This window comes from Setaria viridis, chromosome 5 (assembly GCF_005286985.2).
Source record: "Setaria viridis chromosome 5, Setaria_viridis_v4.0, whole genome shotgun sequence".
Taxonomy (NCBI): Eukaryota; Viridiplantae; Streptophyta; class Magnoliopsida; order Poales; family Poaceae; genus Setaria; species Setaria viridis.
In genome coordinates this window covers 39,108,432-39,131,744 of record NC_048267.2, presented here as the reverse complement: position 1 = coordinate 39,131,744, position 23,313 = coordinate 39,108,432, and the positions used below count along the sequence as shown (strand labels likewise).

Here is a 23,313-nt window from a genome sequence, read left to right as displayed (position 1 = left end):
GCATGAAAAAACAAGCCGACGAGTCCTTGTCTATTTGGGCCCGGCAAACCAGCTACGGGATGCAAAACTTACTTATCTCATTACTTGTCAGTTCAGGCCTGACATTTTTTTTTCCGTTTGCTGATTTTTACGTCATTGGAGGTGTGAATTATACTTTTTTTAGCAAAGCAGAATGCTAATATGCATACCTAGCCGACTGTGTGGATTTGAACTTTGAGCAAACTAATTCGCAAACTTTGAGCAAACTAATCTCACTCGGTTCCATGGAAGGGGATTTTGTATGCAGCAAGCCCAAAACTGTCCGTATTCGGCCCAGCACAAATCATGCAGCCCAGTTCACATCTGGGTTAGCCCAGTTGACAAGGAAACTACTGCAAAATCACCTCTTTCTTCTCAGGAAATGTAACTGCACTTTTCAAACCCCGTCAAGTGGACGTCTTTATCCCCACCATCTTACGCCGAGACTTCAGGGCAACTGGCTGCACTGGCCGACCTCAACTCAGTCAAAATTTCCCACCCATTGACTGCTACGCTCGGCACTAGGCAGTGCCCGGTCCTTTTGTACCCCCATTTCTCCTCTGACCGACCGTGCCGGCACGTTCCGGCTGGCCACGACGAACTGGTCCTGGCGACGGGCCTGACCAAATCTCCCTGCGCACAGCACCAGAACAAGAAAGGGGGGAAAAAAGAAATCCTTAGCAGCCAACAGTCACAGACTGCTGAAGAACCACGTGAAGGTGAAGGCTCCCGCGGCTGGCGTGCCCGGAACGGGGTCTCACGTCACAGGTGTCAAAGCCAGCAAAGTGAAGCAAGAAACTTAATTCCTTGGACCTGCCATCATCAACACCTTGAACCCCCATTTGTTTGTCCACCCATGTGAGCTCACATGCCCAGGACATATAGTCATGGAAACGGAAGCCCACGGTACTGAAACCCTCGCAGCTGATCACGGATCGGATCAAAGAGGAATTTCCCCGGTTTGATTCGCCACGGAGTAGGCGCGTAGCCATCCGCCATCCATCACAATCGGTGGTGTGTTTGGAAGTCAAGATCGGCCGCGCAGGGACGGAGGGCTCTGACGGCTACGTCGTAGTGCCTCCTCCAGCGGTGGAACTGGAGGGAAAATTAAAGGGGATTAGAAAAATATTTATCGGTTCAAGAATTTTGACAAGTTATCCTAATTTTCGTTGTCCGTACAAGCATACAATAGGTAGAGTAAGAACGAGGTTTTAGCCTAATTTCATAAAAAAAACCTATGATATTAAGAGATAAGAAATAAAATTTAAAATAATTTATGGGATATACCGATATGGAAATAAGACTTGCTTACATTAATTTGAGTTGGAGGAGAAATATCAGAAGCAAGCAGGAGGGTCAGCCGTGATGTTGCCCTCCATTGCAGCCACGCCACAATGGCCACCGGCTTGCCCGTCGTCGATGGCGCACTGGTAGTGCAAGATTCCGACAGTTCGCAGACTACAGGCGGCGGGCGACGGGGCCTCGGGCGCGGTTTTGGCGATGTCGGAACGTAGCGATATTGGAAGGAAAGGTCACGTGATTAGGTACGTGAACATGCGCCCGATCACCTGTGTGCATGCGTGCGTTGTTGGACACTGGGTAACAGTAGAATGCTAATTGGGCTTGGCCCTTGACGTTTTAGCCTGCTAAGTGCTGATATGGTCTATAAGCTGACAATTGATAAGGGTACTAGAAATCTTTTTTCTTTGTTAGGGAAGGTCATGGTCCTGCCGCCTCATGTCGTACATCCATCTATGAGCCCACTAGAAGGTTTGGACAGTCCTAAATATGAGGCTGGACACCGAGACGAATCTGACGTGGAGATTATGACGCCGGACGACGTAGTCTACGTAGAAAGATAGGAACTAGTCGAGGATTAGAAAAAATACTCATAATAATATGAGTAGAACTCCTCTAGTCGAATCCGACTAATATTTTTGTAAACCAACTGACTTGTAACCCTACCCTCGGCAATGTAAGGTGAGGTAATAACCCTCTCCAAAGCAATTCAATCCAACCAGCACAAGACGTAGGATACTACGCTATTCAGCGGTCCGAACCTGTCTAAATCGTGTATTCCTGATCTCGACGAGCGCCACTAATCAAAACACTACCTCGAGCACTCCCTAGATAGGTTGCAATGACAGCCCCTCTCAGTTCCGCCACTGGCCTCCTCGATCTTCTGTGTTGTTTCGTCTGCTTGGTAGACATGGTAGCCCATGTGTTTTCTCTGGTTGGAGCATTGTGGCGGTTGGAACATGTAGTCGGTGGCGAGGGAGACGGGCCGGAGCAGTTGTGATCTTACACTGACGTGAACGTGTTTGTGTGGTCTGTAACAATGAAGTAGTTAGCGGTCTTATCTTTTTTAGACCCATTGTTCAGCAGCAGAGATAAATAAAAATGGTCACGCGAACAATTAGAGAACAATTAGAATATGTGCTTCCCCGGTCGCTTTCTTTCTTCGTTCGTCTTTCGCCTGGTTCATGCCTTCAAGATACCTTTGCAATGCGTCACTGTAACGTGTCAACCAAAGTTTACTTTTGTGATAGACAAGTTTTCTTGATCTTCTCCTCTTTTTTTTTCCTTTCTTTTTGTCACTCTCAGACTCTCAGTCTGAGGCGATAGCCCATGTAGGTTCCTTCAACTCTCCCTAACAAGCTTGACGGCTGGTTATTGCTAATCTATTCACCCTTTCCGACTCATTCCTCAGGAGGAGTACGTCGGTTTCATTATTACCAAGTCCATCACAGAAGTACACAGAACCCTACTCGGAAGAATATACAAACGGTAGGTTCCAAGTTCAGAGACCACGTCTCCCAAAGCTCCAACTCCATCTGGATCCTCCACACATGATTGCACCACGCACGCACGCCCCGCGTGATCAGCGAAGATCCGAGATGTGGCACAGGATCGTTGTTTGCCCATGGATTATTCGATCATGACATCCCCAAGTGACAATCAAAGGGATCACAGCTTTTTTTTTTGATGAAAACAATCATTTTTAATGGGACCCAAACGCCAAATTGTACTATTTTTCAGCGGTTTTTCGTTTGTCTTGAGCGTACGAGCACGGTCGAGGATGGGGACACAATACTTAATTCAGTCGGTCACTGAATCAAAGGCAGGCGTTTTGGATCCCATGTGAAACCGCGGAATTTTTTTTCTCCGGTCATGAGGTCGTGCGTGCCTCCGCTAATCAATTTGCTTGACCGTGCCGGATCACGCGTCCGTTGATTTTCACCGGCATCAAGAGCTACCTTATCCTCCCGCAATGCGCAGCACCATGACGCTGTCATTTGACCAAGCGTGGAAGAAAACCCAGCTGAGTTCTTTCCCGTTTCAGCGGAGAGATAGGAAAGGTGCGTTTGGTGTCTTCCATTTCCTCATTTTCGACCACAGCTGCACATGATCGTGGAGTGTCAACAAAGATAATGCCTCAAACTAGCATCTGCATTTGCATCGACGTCGTCTAGCCGGCAAATCGCTTGTCAGATGGGGTGGGACTACGGGAGACGACTCCCTCAAACCAGGATGCGCCAAAGCGACCCGGAAAGGATTCATCGAAAGATGCAAAAGGAAGATACCACAGCAGGACGACACCACACCGGAGGGAGAAAAAAGAAGGAAGGGTCGAGCTCGAGCCGAAAGTCGCTGAGCCATTCTTCGTGGCTCAAATTCCTCCTGCCAGTGACGTGCGCTACGAGCCTACGATACGACTCCTTTTTCTGTAACCGGTGGCGCAGGACAAGGAAAAAAGAAAAACCCGGTGCTGTGCTGGGGCGGAGTACGAGTACGAACGGAGCCGAACGATAGCGGCAGCCGCCAGCGGCACCACCCCACGGGAGCCGTGACGCGTCCGGTCGCTTGACGTGCGGCGGCGGCGTTGACATCTCCACAGCGCGGTCACCCATCCCATCCTTGCGGCTACGCGTCGCGTCAGCTGTGGGTGCCGCCGTCCGCCCTGTGCTATCGTCGGCGGCTGCCTTCCTTCCAGTCGCCGCTGTCTCTCCACCCCCACACGTCAGTCGGACGTGACCTCCTCACCCACCGCCGCCCCACTGCTCCCTGCCCGTCCGCGGGGACGCGCTCCCTTCCCTCCACGGCCTAGACGACGTCACGTCACGGGTGCCCTGCGGCCTGCGGGGCGGCCGTGCCGCCCCCCGCGCAGTACGCGACGTACGCCACGGAACGAGGCACCGACCCAGCCAAACACCCTCCCCCGCACGCGGTGCCCGCCGAGTCCCCGTCCCATTCCTTCCCCCCACCCAACCCAACCCCACCGATCCGATCGGCAAATCCCCCTACCAGAGTTGCCCACAGATCCCGGCGCCCCCACCACACAGCGCTCGCGCTCGCGCTTCCTTCCCCTTCCCCCCTTCCGAACCCGCACCAGAAATTGGTGGCGAATTGCCTGCCCGTCGGCCCGGCTGCGGAGGCGGAGCAGCTCCCGACGCCGCGATGGCGGAGTGCCGCAGCCTCATCGAGTTCCTCCGCGCGTTCGAGCACCACCGCAAGGCGGCGGACGGCTCGGCCTCGGCCTCCGCGTGCTCCCGATCCAGGCGGGCTTCCTCGGCCCGCGCCGCCGCCGCCGCCGGCGCCTTCTGCGACAGCACCCCGATGGCCGTGGTCGACGCGGTCATGCTCCTGGCCGTCGTCGCCGCGCTCGGCTTCCTCGTGGCCCCGTACCTCAAGCTGCTGCTCGCCGAGGCGGGCGCGCTGCTCCACCCCGCCGCGTCCTGTCTCTCGGCCGCCGCCTTCTTCGGGGCCGCGCTCGCCGTGGCGGCCGCCGTCGTCGCCTGGGAGCTGCTGGGCCACCACGCGCGCAAGTGCGGCAAGCCCAGGTGCAGGGGCCTCAAGAAGGCCGTCGAGTTCGACATCCAGCTCGAGACGGAGGAGTGCGTGCGCGGCCGCCCCGGCCCCGCGGCGCGATCGGCGCTGCTCGCGGCGGCCGGGGCGCGCCCCGTCGAGCTCGGGGACGAGCAGCGGGAGCTGGAGGCCGAGCTCCGCAAGATGGCGCCGCCCAACGGCCGCACCGTGCTCATCTTCCGCGCGCCCTGCGGATGCCCCAAGGGCCGGATGGAGGTCTGGGGCGCCAAGAAGGTCCGCCGGATCAAGAAGTGAAAGGGGGATAAGGGGAGAGGGATCGGATGGTCGTATTAGTCCATGCTGTTCCTTCCTGATATGTAGCTAGAAAAATATATAATTTCAGTAATAAGCATAGGGAGAGCAAATAAATGGATGATACAACAGTTATATCACAGATAGACTATAGACATCACATACACCTTGTATTATGAACCAGTGGGGATTTCAGACAGAAATATATGCCGTTTACTTGTTCATTCTCTTATCTTTCATGGGACTCTGGATTAATGCATCCATAGCGGTTACGCTTTTGGTGGATCTTAGCCTATAAAATTGTTGGACAGTAAGTTCCTTTGATTCTTCTCTGTTTAGTTCCTAATTATTCGTCTCATTTCAAATGTTTCTTGCTGTTGATTCAGTGTCTTCTTGAGGTGAAGGTTTAGCTCCTTGATCGCTGTTTGACTACCACTCTTTCCTCGGTGTTGAGGTGAAGTACTATAGTTGAGATTGCAAAATTCTTTCAGCTTCTTTACATTCCTACTGTGAGTGCAGTAGAGTATGTGTTATCCCAGGGCTCTTAAATTGGCAATCCAATATGCTTCATGAAGTTTCAATATAAATTCTATGAAATGAGGCTGTCAACTGGTTCATGCTGTTTTAGTGGAAACTGAATGATCATTTTCCGAACTGAAATTAATACTAAATGTCTAGTACCACAAAAGAAACATTTACATATGTCAGATTCATTGCTCACAAGCTGAACAATTTTCCATGAATTCATGTAGTATATATCTAGAGGGTTTACATGAGTAGAATATGTTTTTACTTCAAGAGTTCTGGCAAACTTTCATTTATCCATTCACGCCTCAATAGCTGGCAGTTTCAAATGTATACATGTGCCGCTGTTGGTTTCCTTTTATTACACAATAGATTTATTCACTTTATATAGATTATGATTAGGACTACCAAACTTTAGAAATCTGTGTTCAAGTGATCCCCTTTATATCTCCTGTGACATCCTTTGTACCATATCGATCAGTTATGACGGTCCGATCTTCATGACTAGGTTGTACTGGTCATATTTCATATTTTGTCCCGTACCAGCTTAAGGAAAGCCTCATTCTTTTTGTTATTTCTCTCCTTTTGTCTTGTTAATTGAAAACTGTTCATCCTTTGTTTCTCTGTGAGTAATTCTGTATCATAGCGTGCCTCCTTTTATTGCTTAATGCCAAATTACAATCTAGCAGCACCTTTTTCTTGGGGTATATTTACCAATCATAAGTTCCCATAGTTTTGCTGCCATGTTCTGGGTGTTTTTGTTGAGAGCACCTATCTTTTGAGTTCTGAATGCTCATTCATGTGCTTTTTTTTTTCTAGAATACGCAGGAGAGCTGCGTATCATTCAATTAAGAGGAAAAGGAATAGTATTTGCTTACAACGCGGGCCATAACCGGGCTCACGCACATGGGTTTTAAAAGTATACGATTACATTAGGAAACCTCCACTTCCAATATTTGTCAGGCGGTCTAACCGTTCTAAATCGTTTCCTAGAATCTAGACGCCATCTGCGGCTGAGCCGAAGGTCCAGCCAGCCGTCGCCAAGCATCTGGCGCCTGCAGCCAGCCAATTTGCTGCTTCTTCGTGTATGGCAATGAGCAGTTCCTGTGGTGATTTCTCCTGGGCCGTGTCAAAGGTCCTGCTGTTTCGCTCTTTCCATACCACCCATGAGCACAGCATAACGGTGGAATCAAGTCCCTTGACCCTTTGTCGTGGCAGCCTGCTCCGTTTCTGTGACCACCATTCAAGCAAGGATGTATGACTTGTCGGCTGTATTACTGGAAGGTTGAGTTGCAGGTCTAACCGAGCTCGAGTCTGTTGGGTATAGCTGCACTGCACAAATAGATGAGTGGTAGATTCAGACATCTGGCCACACAAGGCACACCCATCTGAGTTTTGCAGACCATGCCGCTTGCGCCGTTCTGCCGTCCAGAGCCGATCCCGAACTGCCAGCCAGGTAAAAAACTTGACCTTTAAGGGAGCCCAGGTCCCCCATATGAACTTGTATTCTGGCCAATTTTTTTTTAATTTGTTCTTCAACTGTATATTCCTCGATTGATCCATTAGCTATCGTGTCATGGATATTACTTCCCCAGCCTAAAAGATACTTCTAGTGTAGTTGATTCAGTTTCATAGACTGAGCAGCAGACCTTTGCAAAAGGCTTCGCTTTTTGTGGACTATACTTGTAATTGTTCATTTCCCTAGTTGCTGTTTCCCAACATATTATTATACTCTGAGTCGTGTCAGTATCATTAACTTGGCTACTTACCTGTCATCTTTAACCGTGCTTTCACTCCCAGTGTTAATCACTGTCTTCAGTCTGACGAACAAACTGCTAGAGCACGGCACTTGCTGAGTTTCAGTACTTGTACTCCACGTTTGCTGTATGCGCTCTTTCACATTGTTGTGCTTCTTCACGAGGTGAAAGGTGAAAGGGATGGTGGTTTAATCTTTCTTCCACATGTTGATAAGAGGTAGAGAAGTTGAGCAGAAGGGTGAAAGGTAAAGGGGAAGGCAGTTTAATCCTTCTTCCACCTTTCGATCAGTTTTTAATTCATTTAATTGAGTTGCAACTGACGGAATTTACAGTACCAATTTAGGTTACTCGAAAGAAGAAGGAAAAAAACAATTAAAAGGGGTAAAATCACAAAAGTTGAAATGAGGGTAAATTATAAGCTGCACTTCAAAACATGGGTAATAAACTAAAAACGCAATTGGCCTACTTGTAAATGTTCGTTCTTTGGTTGTTTCCCAATTCCGTTTAGTTGCTGTTTCCCGATTCCTTCAGTTGCTGTTTCCCAACCTCATTTATACACTTCGAGCCATCAGTTCATAAACAGGGCTACTAGCTGTCATCTTTAGCTGGCTGCCTGGCTTTCACTCCCGAGATATTCACGAATCACTGCCTTCACTCTTGGACAAACTGCCAGTGCACGACGCATCCCGGGTTTCAGTTCCAGTATGTTTTCCCCAGTTCTAAAGTTTTCTGGACTACCGATCTGGAGTCCCGGGTTTCAATAGTATGGACCACAGCATGCCATGCGCAGCACGGCTCCAACGTACATGATTTTGAGTTTTTGACAATCGACACCACACACCAGAGTCAGCCTGTGGTCATGCTATAGTACAAGCACGAACACAATCCTGGCGATGCAAGAAACCAGTCCCAGATGCCGTCAGATGGCTGATGCTCAATGGTGCTGCATCGAGAGAGATCAGTTATTGAAGCTACTAACTGAAATACATCACATATTGGCATCCCCTATTTTATTTTTGAATTCTGATCAGTCTCAACTCTCAAGCGTCTAGACAATGTAGTGGTTTCTACAATATAATGCTCTAGCTACAACAGCAGTGCTAGTTTTGCACTAACTGAGATACATAAAATCTGTAATGATGTTTTACATAGAAGCGGCTTGCTCGGGCCTCTCAGTGTCGGAATCAGGAGCCGCCGCCTCTTCGTCGCTGAAGCTTGGAGCCTTGGGAATCAGGCCGAGGATTTTGAACATCGCCTTGTCAGCATCAAAGTCGTTGTTTGCGGTTGTGAGGAGCTTCTCGCCGGCGAAGATGGAGTTGGCCCCAGCAAGGAAGCAGAGCGCTTGCTCTGGCATGGAGAACCTTACGCGGCCTGCTGAGAGCCTCACCATTGCCTTTGGCATCACAATCCGAGCAGTGGCGACCATGCGGATCATTTCCCAGATCTCTACAGGCTGATGTAGAACGTCGGTTAGCACCAAAAAATTTCAGCGTGTATAATCTTAAACCTGGCTATACTGCACACTGCAGTTGACATTGTGTTGTAGTTATAGAGCTACATGCATTTTTCTTCCCGAAACATAGGCTCATACACCTGCTACAAGCATATAAAATAAAAAATGAACGGTCCAGAATACCTTCTGATCCTCAAGAGGCGTGCCTTTTACAGCAACCAATGCATTAATAGGAACGCTCTCTGGGTGTGTAGGCAAGGTGGCCAGTGTGTGCAACAACCCTACACGGTCCTCCTCTGCTTCGCCAAGACCAATTATTCCACCTGAACAAGAGAATGGGGCCCCAAATTTTAAGTGGAAGACATATATATCCCAGGTTTCTGTAAGCTAGAAGAGGAACACTTATTTTCAGGACAGCGCTCACATGACGAAAGCTAGAAACACCTCACCAGTGACTTCAGATAATCACCTGAGCAGATGCTTATTCCAGCTTCGCGGACATGCTGAAGAGTCTGCAGCCTATCATCATACGATCTTGTGGTAATAATGTTGGGATAGTACTCTCTTGATGTGTCTAGGTTATGATTATATGCTGTAAGTCCAGCCTTCTTGAGCTCTTCAGCTTGCTGTTTCTCTATCATGCCTAGTGTGCAACAGACTTCCATGCCCATACCCCTGCAAAGTTAATTATCCAATGCATGCTAAAATGTTAAAATAAATAACAATAATAATGCACAGAAGATTCATTGTTCATCATGTTCTGTGCATTAAGGCCTCAAGTCAATGACCTGCACATCATAAGTTAATAGACAGTGCTAATTTGTTCCAAACAAGTCACAAACTAGGCGAATAAAGGCATATTAACAGAACATCAACCTAGAAGAGAACTTGTGCGCGGTTATGCAGAACTTGCACCATATACCAGTTTATGGTAATAATAAAAGATTACAGTGAATACCTTATTTCCTTGACATATCCAAGAATCTGGTTGAAATTTGTTTTCCTGCCAATAGTTTCTCTCCATGCAGCTCCCATGCAAAAGCGGGTGCTCCCAGCCTCTTTTGCCTGTGCAATAATAGGTTGGAAGAAGGAACAATATAAGAGTGGCGGACAGTGAAACAATTATTACCCAACACAAAAGTATGAGTCATATACTAAAGTCTACAGTCAAGAGGAAAATACAAGGTCATATTGCCACGCTGCAGGAACAACCAAAGTGAACTTGTTCACCTCCCTGACAATTATTACTCTAACAGTACCTTTTTTGCTGCTTCTAAGACATCATCTTTGTTCATCAATTTTTGGGCCTTCAATCCAGTATTGTATCTTGATGACTGAGGACAGTAAGAACAATCTTCGCTGCACCCACCAGTCTTTATTGAAAGAAGCGTGCACTGCTGCACTTCTCTGAATTTGTGAACATTTCTGTGGACCTGAGCCTGAAAACATAAAGTAATTGTTCAATAATGAGAAGAACAAACGACATGGTGACATGGTCACATGAAAGCTAAATGCTCCATTACAGGTAAGCCGATACAGTAAAAATATGGTGTTCATCAGCAGAATAATAAATCATTTGAATTGTTTCATTTTCTTATATATCTATTCTTTTTACAGACTAGCAATCTATGGAATAACTTCTTACAATCCATGGTGGATCCAGACATCCAGGAAGGTCATCGTTCTACACCAAATGAATATGTTACTGTGACCAAACATATTGAATTGGGCATTGGGCACGCAAAATTTGTTTATTATCAGACTATCATGCAATAATTGCCAAACTATGGATCACCATGCCTGAAGCCTGATCCTTATTCCATGTTTTATAACAAGAACTAGCCTTTCTTACAGGTAGCATCAAACTTTAGAAATTTGTAGCAGTATAAACTACAAACTTCTATATACATTTCCCACCATATAAAACCTACTAAAAGTGAAATTTTGCATTACCTGCAATCCCAACTATCAAAGAACACCTTAAAAAAATGCTTGATATGAATTTCCACACTATACCTTTTAAATGCCCTTGAGGGCAGTACCTTCCTACCAACACTACAGATGCTATAAATATCTCAGTTTCTGTAGACTTGCTAACGACACCAATTCGATATAAACGTAATAATTTCTTTATAAGATGATACTGCAGTACGCACCATCTGATATCTTTTCTTGCAGGGGCAATAAACTCAAAACTTTTACATGATGAAAAGACATCATCAATTTAAGGAAACTCTAAATAACCAACAGGCTCCAAAATGCAACCATCATACTATGCTACGACTTATACTATGTATCAGTGGTAGCATTTCAGTGTTTATAGATTGTGAGTGAAAAATTCCAGATGCTAAGGAAAAAATAAACCCAATAATGTTGACATTACTGTCAATAAATCAGGTCTTTCCGCTGCTAAGAGGCAAGCCTAAAGTGACACCATACAAAGAAATTGGGTGTCATATCAATATTATTAATCTAATAAATCCATCGAATGAAGGCTGAACATGCATGTGAATGCTGAAAAACATCCACCAGCACAGCTAGCCTATAAGTATAATCTTCAGATATATCTGATAAAGCAAATACAAATATCCACTGTCCTCAACGCAAAGCCCCACATAGCTGAAATGTCAATCGCTATCGCTAATTGCCACGAGAACATGAAATCCTCCCCAGATGAAACCTTTTGGCATTACCCCCGAGCTGTAACTATGTAGCAATCTCCACTAGGCAACAACAAAAATGACATTTAGCGAGCATCTGAGAGAAGGCAGGCTTCACCTCTGATGCTCCAAATTCAACCTTTACAGCCCAAAGATCCTAAACGTACAACCTTAGCAGCAAATCTACGGCCTTCAGCGCTTATATAAGCTTGAAAGGTAGAATCTTTCGCTAAATTTCTGGCATCACCATTAATCAGCAGTTCAGCACCAAACACGAACACAACCAGAGAGCATTAACGCGAGTGTCCAGCCCAGGCAGGGGTACGAACCCCGTGGAAGAGCAGGTCGAGGAGCGGGGAGTCGTAGACGGCCTGGATCTCGGGTCGGCTCCAGTCGTTCCGCGGCCCGTCCCGTATCGACCGCTCCGCCTCCGCCGCGGCCGCTGACGACGATGCCGCAGTCGGGGCCGAGGAGAACCCGGCGGCAAGCGGCGGGCGGAGGCTGGAGCGTAGGCTGCGCGCCAGCAGTATCATGGTCATGCCTGATTCAAGAACATAGCAACATGTTGCTCAACACACATACACATCCTGAAAAGCTTACAAAAACGGAAGAAAGATGCTCTGCTAAGCCTAAGAATGTTTACAGAAGTTACACCATTCTTCCATATTTTGTTGTTTAGAACTTTAGATACTCAAATATCACCCTATCCCCCTTTTCTTTTTCTCTAGACTCAACAATCGTGGCCATCATTGAAAGCAAATGAGTGCATGACTGCATGAAGGGAGGGAGCTAGCAATTTAGCAAATAATCAGTGTTAAAAAAAACTAACAAACCGAGACGGGGTTTTGTCACCTTGCGCACTGGAGATATCAACTTGAGGCGTGGTGGTGCTCTTCGGCTCGGCCGGTGAGCGGGACGACAAGGGGCGGAGCTACCATGCTGCTTTCCACTTCCACCCCATGCGGTCGTCTGTCGTCTCGTTAGCCTGGATGGAGCAGGACCCCGAATGGAGGAGGGGCGTGGCCGCGTGGCCGGCCCGGAGTGGAGGAGGGCTGAGGGCGCGCCGCCGCTTGAGACCGAGCAGCGGTGAGGTCGGGACGAAGAGACGGGCAGGAAAGGGATATACGAGCAGCGGCGATATGGCCGAGGAGGTTGTTGCAGCTTTGAACCGAGCGTCGTTGGCCGCCAACTTCCTACCGCCTACGGAATTGCAAGTCCAGGACTGATTTACGGGATTCTATAATTTTTCAACTCGTCTAAGTTGTGGCGAACGTAATCACGTAACGATAACATTTAAATCGTAATAATCCGTATAAAAAAAGGTCAAGCACGCCTAAACTACTGTAAAAAACCAAATCGCACGAGGAAATTCTGATAATTTCACGGAGAAAGTCCAAATTACTGCACGATCTATGAGCAAAGTTTGAATAACCCCTAAAATTTGCTTTTGTTTACTTAACCCCTTTATTTTCAATATTCACCTTTGACCCTCACCCTAATCTGGTTTTGCTGACTAGATGGCCGTTTTGCTGAGTAATCACGCCACACAGGATGTTCTACGTGGCAACAAGATTGCAGGCCCACAACTACTCCACAGAATCTCCTTTGAGTCGCTGCCGATGCGCCATCGACTGCTGCAGCTTCTTCCTCGCCGTCCACCACACACCTCCGACTGCCGCGGCTCTCTCGTCTGTGCTCCGCCGCTGTTATGTTGGGCTGTTGTGGCATCCGATAGGTCGCTGTGTATAGGAGCCTGGCCAATGGGAGGCTAACCTGGTGGTGCTAGCACTGGCGTTTGATTCGAGGTGATGCATCTGTTGTGCCTTCACAACCCAAGCCAAGACAATCTGCATGAATCAAAGCTCCCAACATATGATTTAGTTGTTTATCCACTTTTCTAATGTGAAAAGTTGGATGTAACTAGATGGTCAAAAGTTTGGTATGTCAGTTCAGATACGTGTCATTTTGCCATATATTAGTGACCTATGTCGATCAGTTATGACAGATCTACTATGAGTCTGAAATATATGTTCAATTTTCAATGATCTGTATGTACCACTGCATCTCTTATACCTATGATATGCATTCATTACGCCACACATATCAGTCACCTGCAAGCATGAGAAATAATCGTAACTATTCATCAATTCACTATTTCTCATAGTTGTGCTGAGATTTGAAATACACAACATATGGTGGAAAACACTCTGAACTTAGGGACCTCTCTCAATGACAGCAAATCATTCTTCTCACTTCACATAATTATATTGATCAAAGTCTCAAATTGATAAAATTTTCACTTTACAATCTCACTTTTCTTCAAATAACATTTTCAAATGGACATTCAGTCGTGATATGATATTCCACAAGCTGCTGCTATCTAAATGTCAGGGGTGGCCGGCCTTCTTCGTGCACCAATGCTAGCACCACTAGGTCAACCTCCCAGTAATGATGCACCCCTGAAGCACGAAGCTTGCTGCCAGCTGAATCCATGGTCCGGCTCCTCAGCGGCGGCGGCGACGACCTGTCGGATGCCATGGGCGAGTCGATGGGGGCAAGCCGACATCTGGCAGCGGTGGTGGACGCCCAACAGCCCAACACGACAACGGTGGGGGATAGCGACGAGTGAGCTACAGCACTCGGTGGTGGTGGACGGCGAGGAAGAAGCTGTAGCAATCGACAGCACATCGATAGCGACTCGGAGTGGATTCTGTGGAGCCGTTGTGGGCCTGCAGTCTTGTTGCCATGTAGGACATCCCGTGTGGCAGCAAAACAGCCATCTAGTTAGCAAAACCAGATTAGGGTGGGGTCAAAGGTGAATAGTGATCTGGTTGAGGAAAATAAAGGGTTAAGTAAACAAAAGAAAAGTTTAGAGGTTATCCAAACTTTGCTAGCAGACAACGGTAGTAATTTCTTGGTAAAATTTAGGGGGTGCATGCTAAAGTTTAGCACATGTCACATCAGATGTTTGGATGCTAATTAGGAGTATTAAGAGGGTGTTTGGATACGAGGTGCTAAACTTTAACAGTGTCACATCGGATGTTCGGATACTAATTAGGAGGACTAAACATGAGCTAATTATAAAACTAATTGCAGAACCCTATGCTAATTCGCGAGACGAATCTATTAAGCCTAATTAATCCATCATTAGCAAATGGTTACTGCAGCACCACATTGTCAAATCATGAACTAATTAGGCTTAATAGATTCGTCTCGCGAATTATACTCCATCTGTGCAATTAGTTTTATAATTAGACTATGTTTAATACTCCTAATTAGCATCCAAACATCCGATGTGACAGGTGTTAAACTTTAACAGGGTGTTCCCAAACACCCCCTAAACATAGGCTAATTACAAAACTAATTGCACAAATGGAGTCTAATTCGCGAGACGAATCTATTAAGCCTAATTAGTTGACAATGTAGTGCTACAGTAACCATTTGCTAATGATGGATTAATTAGGCTTAATAAATTCATCTCGCGAAATAGCATAGGGGGTTCTGCAATTAGTTTTATAATTAGTTCATATTTAATCCTTCTAATTAGCATCGAACATCCGATATTAACATCGAACATCCGACGTGACACTACTAAGGTTTAAGTATCAAACCCCCTCCAACCACAGTCCACAGCTCCCAGTCTGTCACGCAGGACCAGCGCTCGCCGACGCCCCGCGCGGCTGCGCACGCCGTCCCCGCCGCCCAGCGCAGCGCGCCCCTGTGCAAGCCAAGATTTTTTTTAAAGAAAAAAACTCGGGGCCCGTTTGGAAGCCCGAAACCCACGGGGCACGGGCCGGGAGCGGTTTCCCATAGACTCGCTTACGACGCCGCCTTGACCTCAGCTTGCGAGTTGCGACGCGACACGCCGCGTCGCCGCCGTCTCCGCCATCGCCTCCCTCCCCCCACAGTACAGCGGCACCCCCTCCCCAAGGACGGAACCAGCCGGCGCCACCCAACACCCCCCAGTCCGCCGTCCCACTCCGCCCCGGTACCCCGTCGGCGAGGCCCCAGCTCGTCGGATTCGCCTCATCTCGCCGGAGCCGCCCCCGTCTCGCTGGCGTAGCGCCTCGCTCTACGCCATCTCGAGGGGGTCCTCACACCGCCGGAGCCCCCGCACCGTGGAATCTGCTCCCCTCGCCGCCGGACCGCACGTCCTCGCTGGTCGGCTGGCGCTCTCCGCGCCGCCGGATCTTTGAGGTGTGGGTTTACTGCTACCTTTTGCGATGGCCGCTTCTACTGCTAGTAAAGTTGTTCAGTGTACTGCTACTGCTGTTGATTGGAGTTTGGCTGAGCCCATTGAGCTGCTAATGTTAGTTGCTCCTTGTAGTTAGTTGGTGAGCTACTAGATAATTTCTATCCTTGTTTCTGCATGGGGATTTTTTTAGCAAAAGCAACACCAGAATTTTTGTTTTATTTGTAGCTTCATGTTTATAAAAATTTGTGCAACTGATAGCTTTTCACTAATGTGTTGTTACCACCTGTTTTCGGTGATAATAAAATTCTGCGATTCTACACCAGTTACTTTGGGCCAGGATAGCATTGCTATGTCAGAAGCTACAGATGGTCAGCTGCAAGCAACAGAGCAGGAAGTAAGCGTCCATGCAAGTCAGCAAGCAGGGCAACAGAATGTGAATTCAACAGATCAATTCTCCAAACCAGAACCGGTAACTGAAGGTTCAAAAAATGAACAACCTGTCGAAGTAGAGCAACAGAATCCACAGCTACACCAATCACAGCCAGAAAGCCGACTGCAACAGGCTGAAACAAATAGCTTCCAGTTAGCTGAGAAAGAAGCAGGGTATTTTGGTCAGCAGAGTGTTGCAGGTTCCAAAGTTGATGTAGCTCAGCCCTCAGTGGTTCAGCAGAATGCAAAGCAAATTGTCAGTCAGCAAGCACCATCTGGTGCCCAGGATACAAGGAAAGGGCCATCTATACCATTTAATATGTTAATTCCGATACTGCAAGCACATCTTGACAGAGACAAAGATATGCAGCTTCAAACTGTATGGGCAAAACTTAGGGTGCGTTTTTATCCCTACCCCTCTGTTATTAGTTGCCATGGTCCATGGTGACACCTATTTTTATCCTGCTGTTGCTAAATTGTGTCATCTTAGAATAAATGTAGTCAAGCAATATTAGTTTTGGCAATTGATATGGAAAATAATATGTACATAATGTTATATATAAGGTGGTCCAAGTAGTATACTTGAGAGCATGTCAATGTTTTATTCTTCATATTACCGACATCATTCCACATATTTCTGAAGTATGCCCTCGTTGCTAAGCTAGTGTAGAAAGAAAGACATAATGGATACTATTGCTTCATCATTACGAAAGGAAAGTGCTGACAAGCACATTAATTCAAGTACTGCATTTCCTTAGCTACATGTGTCACCAAAACAAGGTGAATACATGATGAGGAAAAGCAAATGCCTTTTCCTCCTGTCGGATTTAGTGACCGGCAGTCCACCTAGGGGGTGCCCAGGTGGTAGATTTGTAGGCGGGGGAGATCGCAAGACCAAGAACTCGAATGGTAACATAGGGGCGCTAGGTTTAGACATGTTCAGGCCTCCGTAGGGTAATACCCTACGTCCTGTGTTCTGGTGGATTGTATTGCCGGTATGGTATGCGGAGAGTTGAAATGCCCTCGGGAGGCGTCCTTGGCCGTCTTATATAGGCTGACGACCTAGGGTTACAATCGGATAGGATCTAATCCTAGTCGGTTGTTACATAGAAAGCAATCTGAGTCGGTTTACGACAAGTATCCTGTGATATCCGGGCAGAATCCGTTCGCCCGGCCTTCGGACTTGTGCTCCACGTATCTTTATGCCTTGGCCCGCACGGCATGGTCGGGCGGGCCCACTTGTTAGGGCCGACCAGTATCCTGGTCGGTGGGGACCCGTGGGTATCCTTATCCCTCACCTCCTTTCCTCTAGTCTGTTCTGATGTGGAGGTAGCAGATAAAACAACAGTGACAAAGGCTCAAAGAACACACTTAGCACCAAGTGTTTGCACCAGTACTGCTAAATGAACTAACACAGCTGTATTGTTCTATGTTTGTAGCGTAATGAAGTCCACAAAGATGATTTCTTAAGAGTCATCAGGAATATTGTTGGGGATCAAATGCTCAAGCAGGCAGCCCATAAAGTTTTTCTACAGGTGAATGAATTGCATTGACTTAATTACTTCCTTTTGTTTCCTTGACAAATGACTACTCATCAAGTTGGTAGCTGCTATAAATCAGAATGTTTGATTCAATTCTATGATGAATATTTCATGTGTTATTTGTTTTATTTGAACATTTTCAACAGATGCAAGCCCAGGCACAAAGAAATAACCAGGCAAATCCAAGTCAGCATTCTTTATTCTCTCAAGCGTCGACACAGCAGATGCCTTCCAGTGGTTCAGCACAGTTACATGATCAGAAAGTCCGTCCACCTGGACCATCCAACCAGGGTCAGAAAAACCAGGTGTCGTCTTCACCTCAGGCTTTCGCACCACCATCAGGAACTCATCCGCAAACTAGCGTACAGTATCTTCCTCATGATAACCCCAACCAAAATCCTGACACAAAGGGAACAAATGCTATACCAAATCAACCACCTAGAATGAACTCAGCAATTTCATTGCAAACAAAGAACAAACAGCATCAACCCACACAATTCCAGCAGGCCTCACAGCAAATATATGGAGCAAGTAATCCCGGTGCCCAGGGTTACCCTCAGTCAATCACTGGTTCTCTTAGACCACCAAATCCAGTTCCGGAAACACAGCCATCCATGCATGCTCATGGAATGCCTCCTGCAAAAGTTGCCCCTCCTCCTACTCATCCAATGATGCAGCACAATGCAGTTGCATGGCAAATGCATCAAAACAAGGAATTGAAAACCAATACTCCCCCTCCAAACGCTAATGCGAAGCAAAATTCTGAGTCTGCTGGCAAAGCCCGCACGGTTGGCGCAGGAAATTCTTCAGCTAAAGGAAAGCAGGTGAATTCACCTCATCATCATTTAACATCTTTTTGACATGGCACGAGCTAATTACATCTAGATGCCAATATGGTTCAGTTACTTTAAATATGAACTTTGAATAATGTGAGACATCAAGTAATTATCATTTATGCAATTTGTATTATATACTCCATATTTTTCTCTCACTAGAATTTCCATTTAGTGACACAATATGCAGAAATAGTGACTCAAAATGTATGTTTGCTAGATCACTGGTTATTATTCGAATATAAGTTTGTGCATTGTCTCACCTAGGATACCCAGCACTTTGATTTATTAGCATATTTGGCATAATCAAGTTTTGAAATATTTAAATTTAGGATATAGGACCCATTGTAGTGTCCTGGAGTCAAGCTTTGTTACTATTCTTAATTCAGACAAATACCAACCCCAGACCACCATTATTTGGTCATTTGCCAACATTTACTTTTGCAGTAGCTACAAATGAGAGGCTTAGTAATAGCAAATGAACCCCTGCAGAATTATTCGATATGTAGTCATATCATATATATAATATTCCAGTATTTAGTTCTGTTGTCAGCCAAACTCCCTGCTATGAGTTCCATTTGCCTCATTACAGCCTTCATCCAGATGGAGTAAGTCCAAATGCATTTTTATTTTTGAACATTTAATAAGTTAGAAAGAGTGTCGGACATGAAATGCTAGTAGGACTATTTCCCCACTGTGTGACCACCTTTGTTTCCTTTTTTATGTAGAACTACACATTTTTGCATGTCTTTCATACTTCATGACAACTATGCAATTGTTTGATGCCTGTTTGCACACATTTTGTTTATTGATCATCTTTCTGTCTTGTCAGGCACCCCCTAACTCATCTACACCGAATGCTAGTGGAGGTGCAAAGAGTAACAAGAAATCGGGTGGGCAGAAGAAATCATCGGAAGCAGCAGGCTCTACGCAGCCTTCAAGGTTTTTTTTCTATAAAAAATATTAACTGAAGTCTAAATGTACTATACTGCACTATTTACATTTTGTGGATAGGTCTAAGCATAATTCTCTTTTGTCAGCAGTAAAAAGCAGAAGACATCCGGAGCCTTCCAGGAACAAAGCATTGATCAACTTAATGATGTCACTGCTGTTAGTGGTGTTAATATTAGGGTACGCCCATCTCTGGTTAATGTTAATATTAGGATACGTTTCCATGCAGAAATAACATTCTTCCTGGTATACATTGACCTCTATTTGTAAAAATTTGTGGTTGCACTCTTCACATCTGCTACATAACCATGATGTAGCAAATGATGTTAGATTTACTTGCTAAATTATATATTAGTTTCTTTCATGCTGTAGAGTACCAAAAGGACAAGCACTACATCATCTTTAGTCTTTACCATAGGGATGAATTAGGTATTAAATTTCCCATGAGTGTATTTTTACATTTTATAGCATCAGTGTACTCAACTTGGGATTGCTTATGCTATGTCAGTTGGACCACAAGAATGTTCCAAAATAATCTTTTAAAATTCTTGCATACGAGACATCTTATGTCTTGTCTATCTTCAAAATGTTACAACCCACACACCATCTCCTGCATTCTCTGAGCTTTCAGCTCAGTACATCTTGTGTGCTGTTTGCGTCAAATTTGTGCACCCTTTTAATCTGCTGTTTGCATTTTGCTGATTCCTTCTTTCTTGACAGGAGGAGGAAGAACAGCTACTCTCTGCCCCAAAGGAAGAGAGCCTTGCCTCACAAGAAGCACGAAGAATTGCACAGGAAGAAGAAGAAAAACTTTTCCTACGGAAGGGCCCACTCCTGAAGAAACTTACAGAAATCGGTTAATTTCTTTGAACTTCTTGTCAAAACTCTGAAACCATCCTATATAAATTTTAATGGCAACATTAACAGATAACATGTTTTTTGACAGCTCGGAAATGCAATCTGAAGAATGTTAATCTTGACGTTGAACATTGTTTATCAATGGTGAGTTACAGTTACGAATTTCATGAAGAATTTTGCAATACCTATATAATTTCGACTCTTCCGTAGTGTGTGGAGGAGCGACTGCGAAGATTCATAAGTACTCTCATACGAGTCTCAAAACAGGTTTGTTTTGTTTTTTGTTCCAAAGCACCCGATAATGGCATAGTTTGCTACATTGTGATACTAACAGTTCTTATTTCTGTTAGAGAATCGACACTGAAAAGACTGGGCATCGACTAGTTATTACTTCAGATGTTGGCCGTCAAATTTTGCAAATGAACCAGAAAGCTAAGGAAGAGTGGGATAAAAAACAAGCAGAAGAAGCTGACAAGAACAAGAAGCAGAATGAGGTATTTCATAAATCCCATTTGATTTTGAGTAGTGTAAATTTGCTTAGAACTTAAATATCATAGTAGTTGATTAGTTTACAAGTCTTAAACGCGTAACTATACACTGTTGGAAACTTGGAATTTTACACGCATTCATCAATTTCATTTGTATTTCAAGGTTTTCCTATGCAAAGGTTTAGTGATTCTGCATTTTCTAAATTTGGTTTCAGTTTCGGTATCTTTTTCTTGCCTATACTTGACAAAGCTTGTTTGAATATAAATCTGCCCTGAGTTACTACCTGAAGCTTGTGTGTTATGGCACACTACTCTCGAGTCTCCACTATGTGTTTGTTAAGTTTCTGGGAGTTTTCTTCATTATGTGATCATGGTGAACTCAAGTATAAGATGATCAATTTGGTTAACTAAATCCTTTCTTGTAGGCTGATGGCAATGGCACTGCAGAATTGGAAAAAGAAAAAGAGGAAAGTCGCCCAAAGAATGCGAAGGTAACTTTACTGAATTACTGCTGTGATTTCTCAGCTGTGACTGTTCTTCATTTCCTTGACATCATTAACCCCTCACAGCCCAACAAGGAAGAAGACGATAAGATGAGAACGAATGCGGCGAACGTTGCTGCTCGGCAAGCAGTTGGAGGAAGTGATATGCTCTCAAAGTGGCAGCTGATGGCTGAACAAGCCAGGCAGAAGCGAGAAGGCCTTGATGTGGCTGCTGCTTCGCAGCCAGGTAGAGGACCAGGTCCCAGGCCATTATCCAAATTCGGAAAAGGTCTTGGCGAAAACCAGGAAGGTGCAAAGAGGAGCCATTCTTCAGCGTTCGGAACTGGTAAAGCAGTAATATCATTGGCATGACCTCGCATCATCCTTTTTTTTGTAGATCCATGACGCATCATTGCAGAATGTTTTAACTCATGATATGCACGATAATGTTCGTTTCAGGCATGAAAAGACCTGGCAGGACACCATTTGCAGGACCTCAACGAACGATAACTGTGAAAGATGTGATCTGTGCCCTGGAGAGGGAACCTCAGATGACGAAATCACGGCTCATCTACCTACTGCACGAGCGATTGCCCGGAGGAGATTCTACTGCAGATTAGGCCATAGTCCTATTTTATTGTGGTACTAGCCCATGCATGGTATTTAACAGCTTAGAAGCATAACCCGTTGCGCCTTCCACACAATGTGGTTTAGACTTGGAGTGGAGTGGCACTGTATATTGGTGGCAAATCTGTAACACATAAAGGCGTCGAATTGCCAGCCACAAAGGCTTCTGTAGAGAAATTGCAGTGTAAGATAAGAGGTGCTCTGGCATTTGCTTAATCTGTAACCAGTGGGTTGATTGTCATATGCTGTCCTTGTGCCTCCCATGTGATGATTCGGGCCCTTTGCTCTCGTACATACGACTTCTACACGAAGTGAAAGATTCTGGTAGAGTGGACATGTGCTTATGCTCGGCACAGATAATTCGAAAGTATTTTTTAAAAAAATTCTTTGCAAGGAATTGTCCAAATTATAATGATTCAATTGAGTACCAAATAGTTACAGCTTCATGTAATGTCTAGAAATCTGTAGCTCGTGCTCATGCATGCCATCTCTCTCTTCGGTCACACAGACAGAGTCCGGCGAACGCAGTTACACTTACACAGAGTAGTACCGACTGGTCGTGCTCGCCGGCGATGGACGTGGAGGAGCTCCTGAACCTGAAGATGATACGGGAGCTGGAGGGGGCCCATGTGGAGCTCAAGCGGGAGGTGTCCGAGCTCCTGACGCCGACGACGGAGCGCCAACCCGACTCCTCGTTGCGCCGACGACGTCGCGGGCGCCGCGCCGGGAGCTCAGGCGGGAGGTGTGTCGTCCAAGCAGCAGCTCCCGCCGCCGCCGGAGCTCAGGCGGGAGTGCGGGACTCCTTTGTATTGTCAGGAAACGGGAACTCTCAAATTCCCGTCTGGATCTTGCTGATCCTGACATGTATGATGACGATGGTACCATGATCGGCCTCTCTGTCTCTCAGAAGATACACGGAGACATTGCAGGAGATAATTGACCTTTCGACGATCTCAGGATATTATTATTACCCAATGAATTAATTTCTGTGTATATAGGGAAATTGCCGCTTGGAAATTCAATGAAGTGATGCTGTTAATATAAAGTTGCCCCATTCTGATCACTTATGAGATAAATAATTCGCTTCGGCTTATCAGCCACCGAACAATATTTTTCTCTTACAACAAATCAGCCGTTTCAGCTTTTCAGCCGGCTTATAAGTCCAGCCGAACACTCCCTAACTTTATTAGTACTTCGTGAGGTTTAGTGTACACACGCAAGAGGGAGGGAGGGAGGGAGAGACATTATTGATTTTATTCGACTGAAGTGGCTCTGTAATTAACAAAAAGGTTTAAGCTTAAAACATGATGAGATGGCTAGGTGACAACTCACGAGCTGGTTACAACAGGCCCAGCCAAACTTATACACTAGACCCTGC

The 23,313-nt window shown here is 45.9% G+C and overlaps 3 protein-coding genes across 5 annotated transcripts; 2 read left to right on the top strand and 1 right to left on the bottom strand.

The window, feature by feature from the left end:
• Positions 1-4,273: 4,273 nt before the first annotated feature.
• LOC117857958 (uncharacterized) lies at positions 4,274-5,360 on the top strand. Its single transcript, XM_034740895.2, has one exon. It carries the CDS (start codon positions 4,477-4,479, stop codon positions 5,137-5,139), a length of 663 nt encoding a protein of 220 aa, XP_034596786.1. The 5' UTR covers positions 4,274-4,476; the 3' UTR covers positions 5,140-5,360.
• A 3,037-nt stretch (positions 5,361-8,397) lies between these two features.
• On the bottom strand, positions 8,398-12,714 carry LOC117857957 (biotin synthase, mitochondrial). The gene is made up of 7 exons (XM_034740894.2): positions 12,384-12,714; positions 11,861-12,072; positions 10,131-10,310; positions 9,830-9,936; positions 9,341-9,546; positions 9,055-9,194; positions 8,398-8,871 (listed from the first exon to the last, which is right to left on the bottom strand). Exons 2-7 carry the CDS (start codon positions 12,068-12,070, stop codon positions 8,563-8,565), a joined length of 1,152 nt encoding a protein of 383 aa, XP_034596785.1. The 5' UTR covers positions 12,071-12,072; positions 12,384-12,714; the 3' UTR covers positions 8,398-8,562.
• Positions 12,715-15,330: 2,616 nt separating this feature from the next.
• LOC117856875 (transcription initiation factor TFIID subunit 4b) lies at positions 15,331-22,176 on the top strand. 3 transcript variants are annotated; one of them, XM_034739307.2, is made up of 13 exons: positions 15,331-15,728; positions 16,050-16,552; positions 17,595-17,690; positions 17,843-18,520; positions 19,362-19,471; positions 19,570-19,660; positions 20,201-20,336; positions 20,427-20,482; positions 20,549-20,605; positions 20,689-20,832; positions 21,252-21,317; positions 21,396-21,654; positions 21,768-22,176. In XM_034739307.2, exons 2-13 carry the CDS (start codon positions 16,076-16,078, stop codon positions 21,926-21,928), a joined length of 2,331 nt encoding a protein of 776 aa, XP_034595198.1. In that variant the 5' UTR covers positions 15,331-15,728; positions 16,050-16,075; the 3' UTR covers positions 21,929-22,176. The 3 variants fall into 3 exon arrangements, with proteins under 3 accessions (XP_034595198.1, XP_034595200.1, XP_034595199.1); XM_034739309.2 differs by having other exon boundaries at positions 15,332-15,728; positions 19,573-19,660; XM_034739308.2 differs by lacking the exon at positions 15,331-15,728 and adding an exon at positions 15,734-15,865.
• The last annotated feature ends 1,137 nt before the right edge of the window (positions 22,177-23,313 follow it).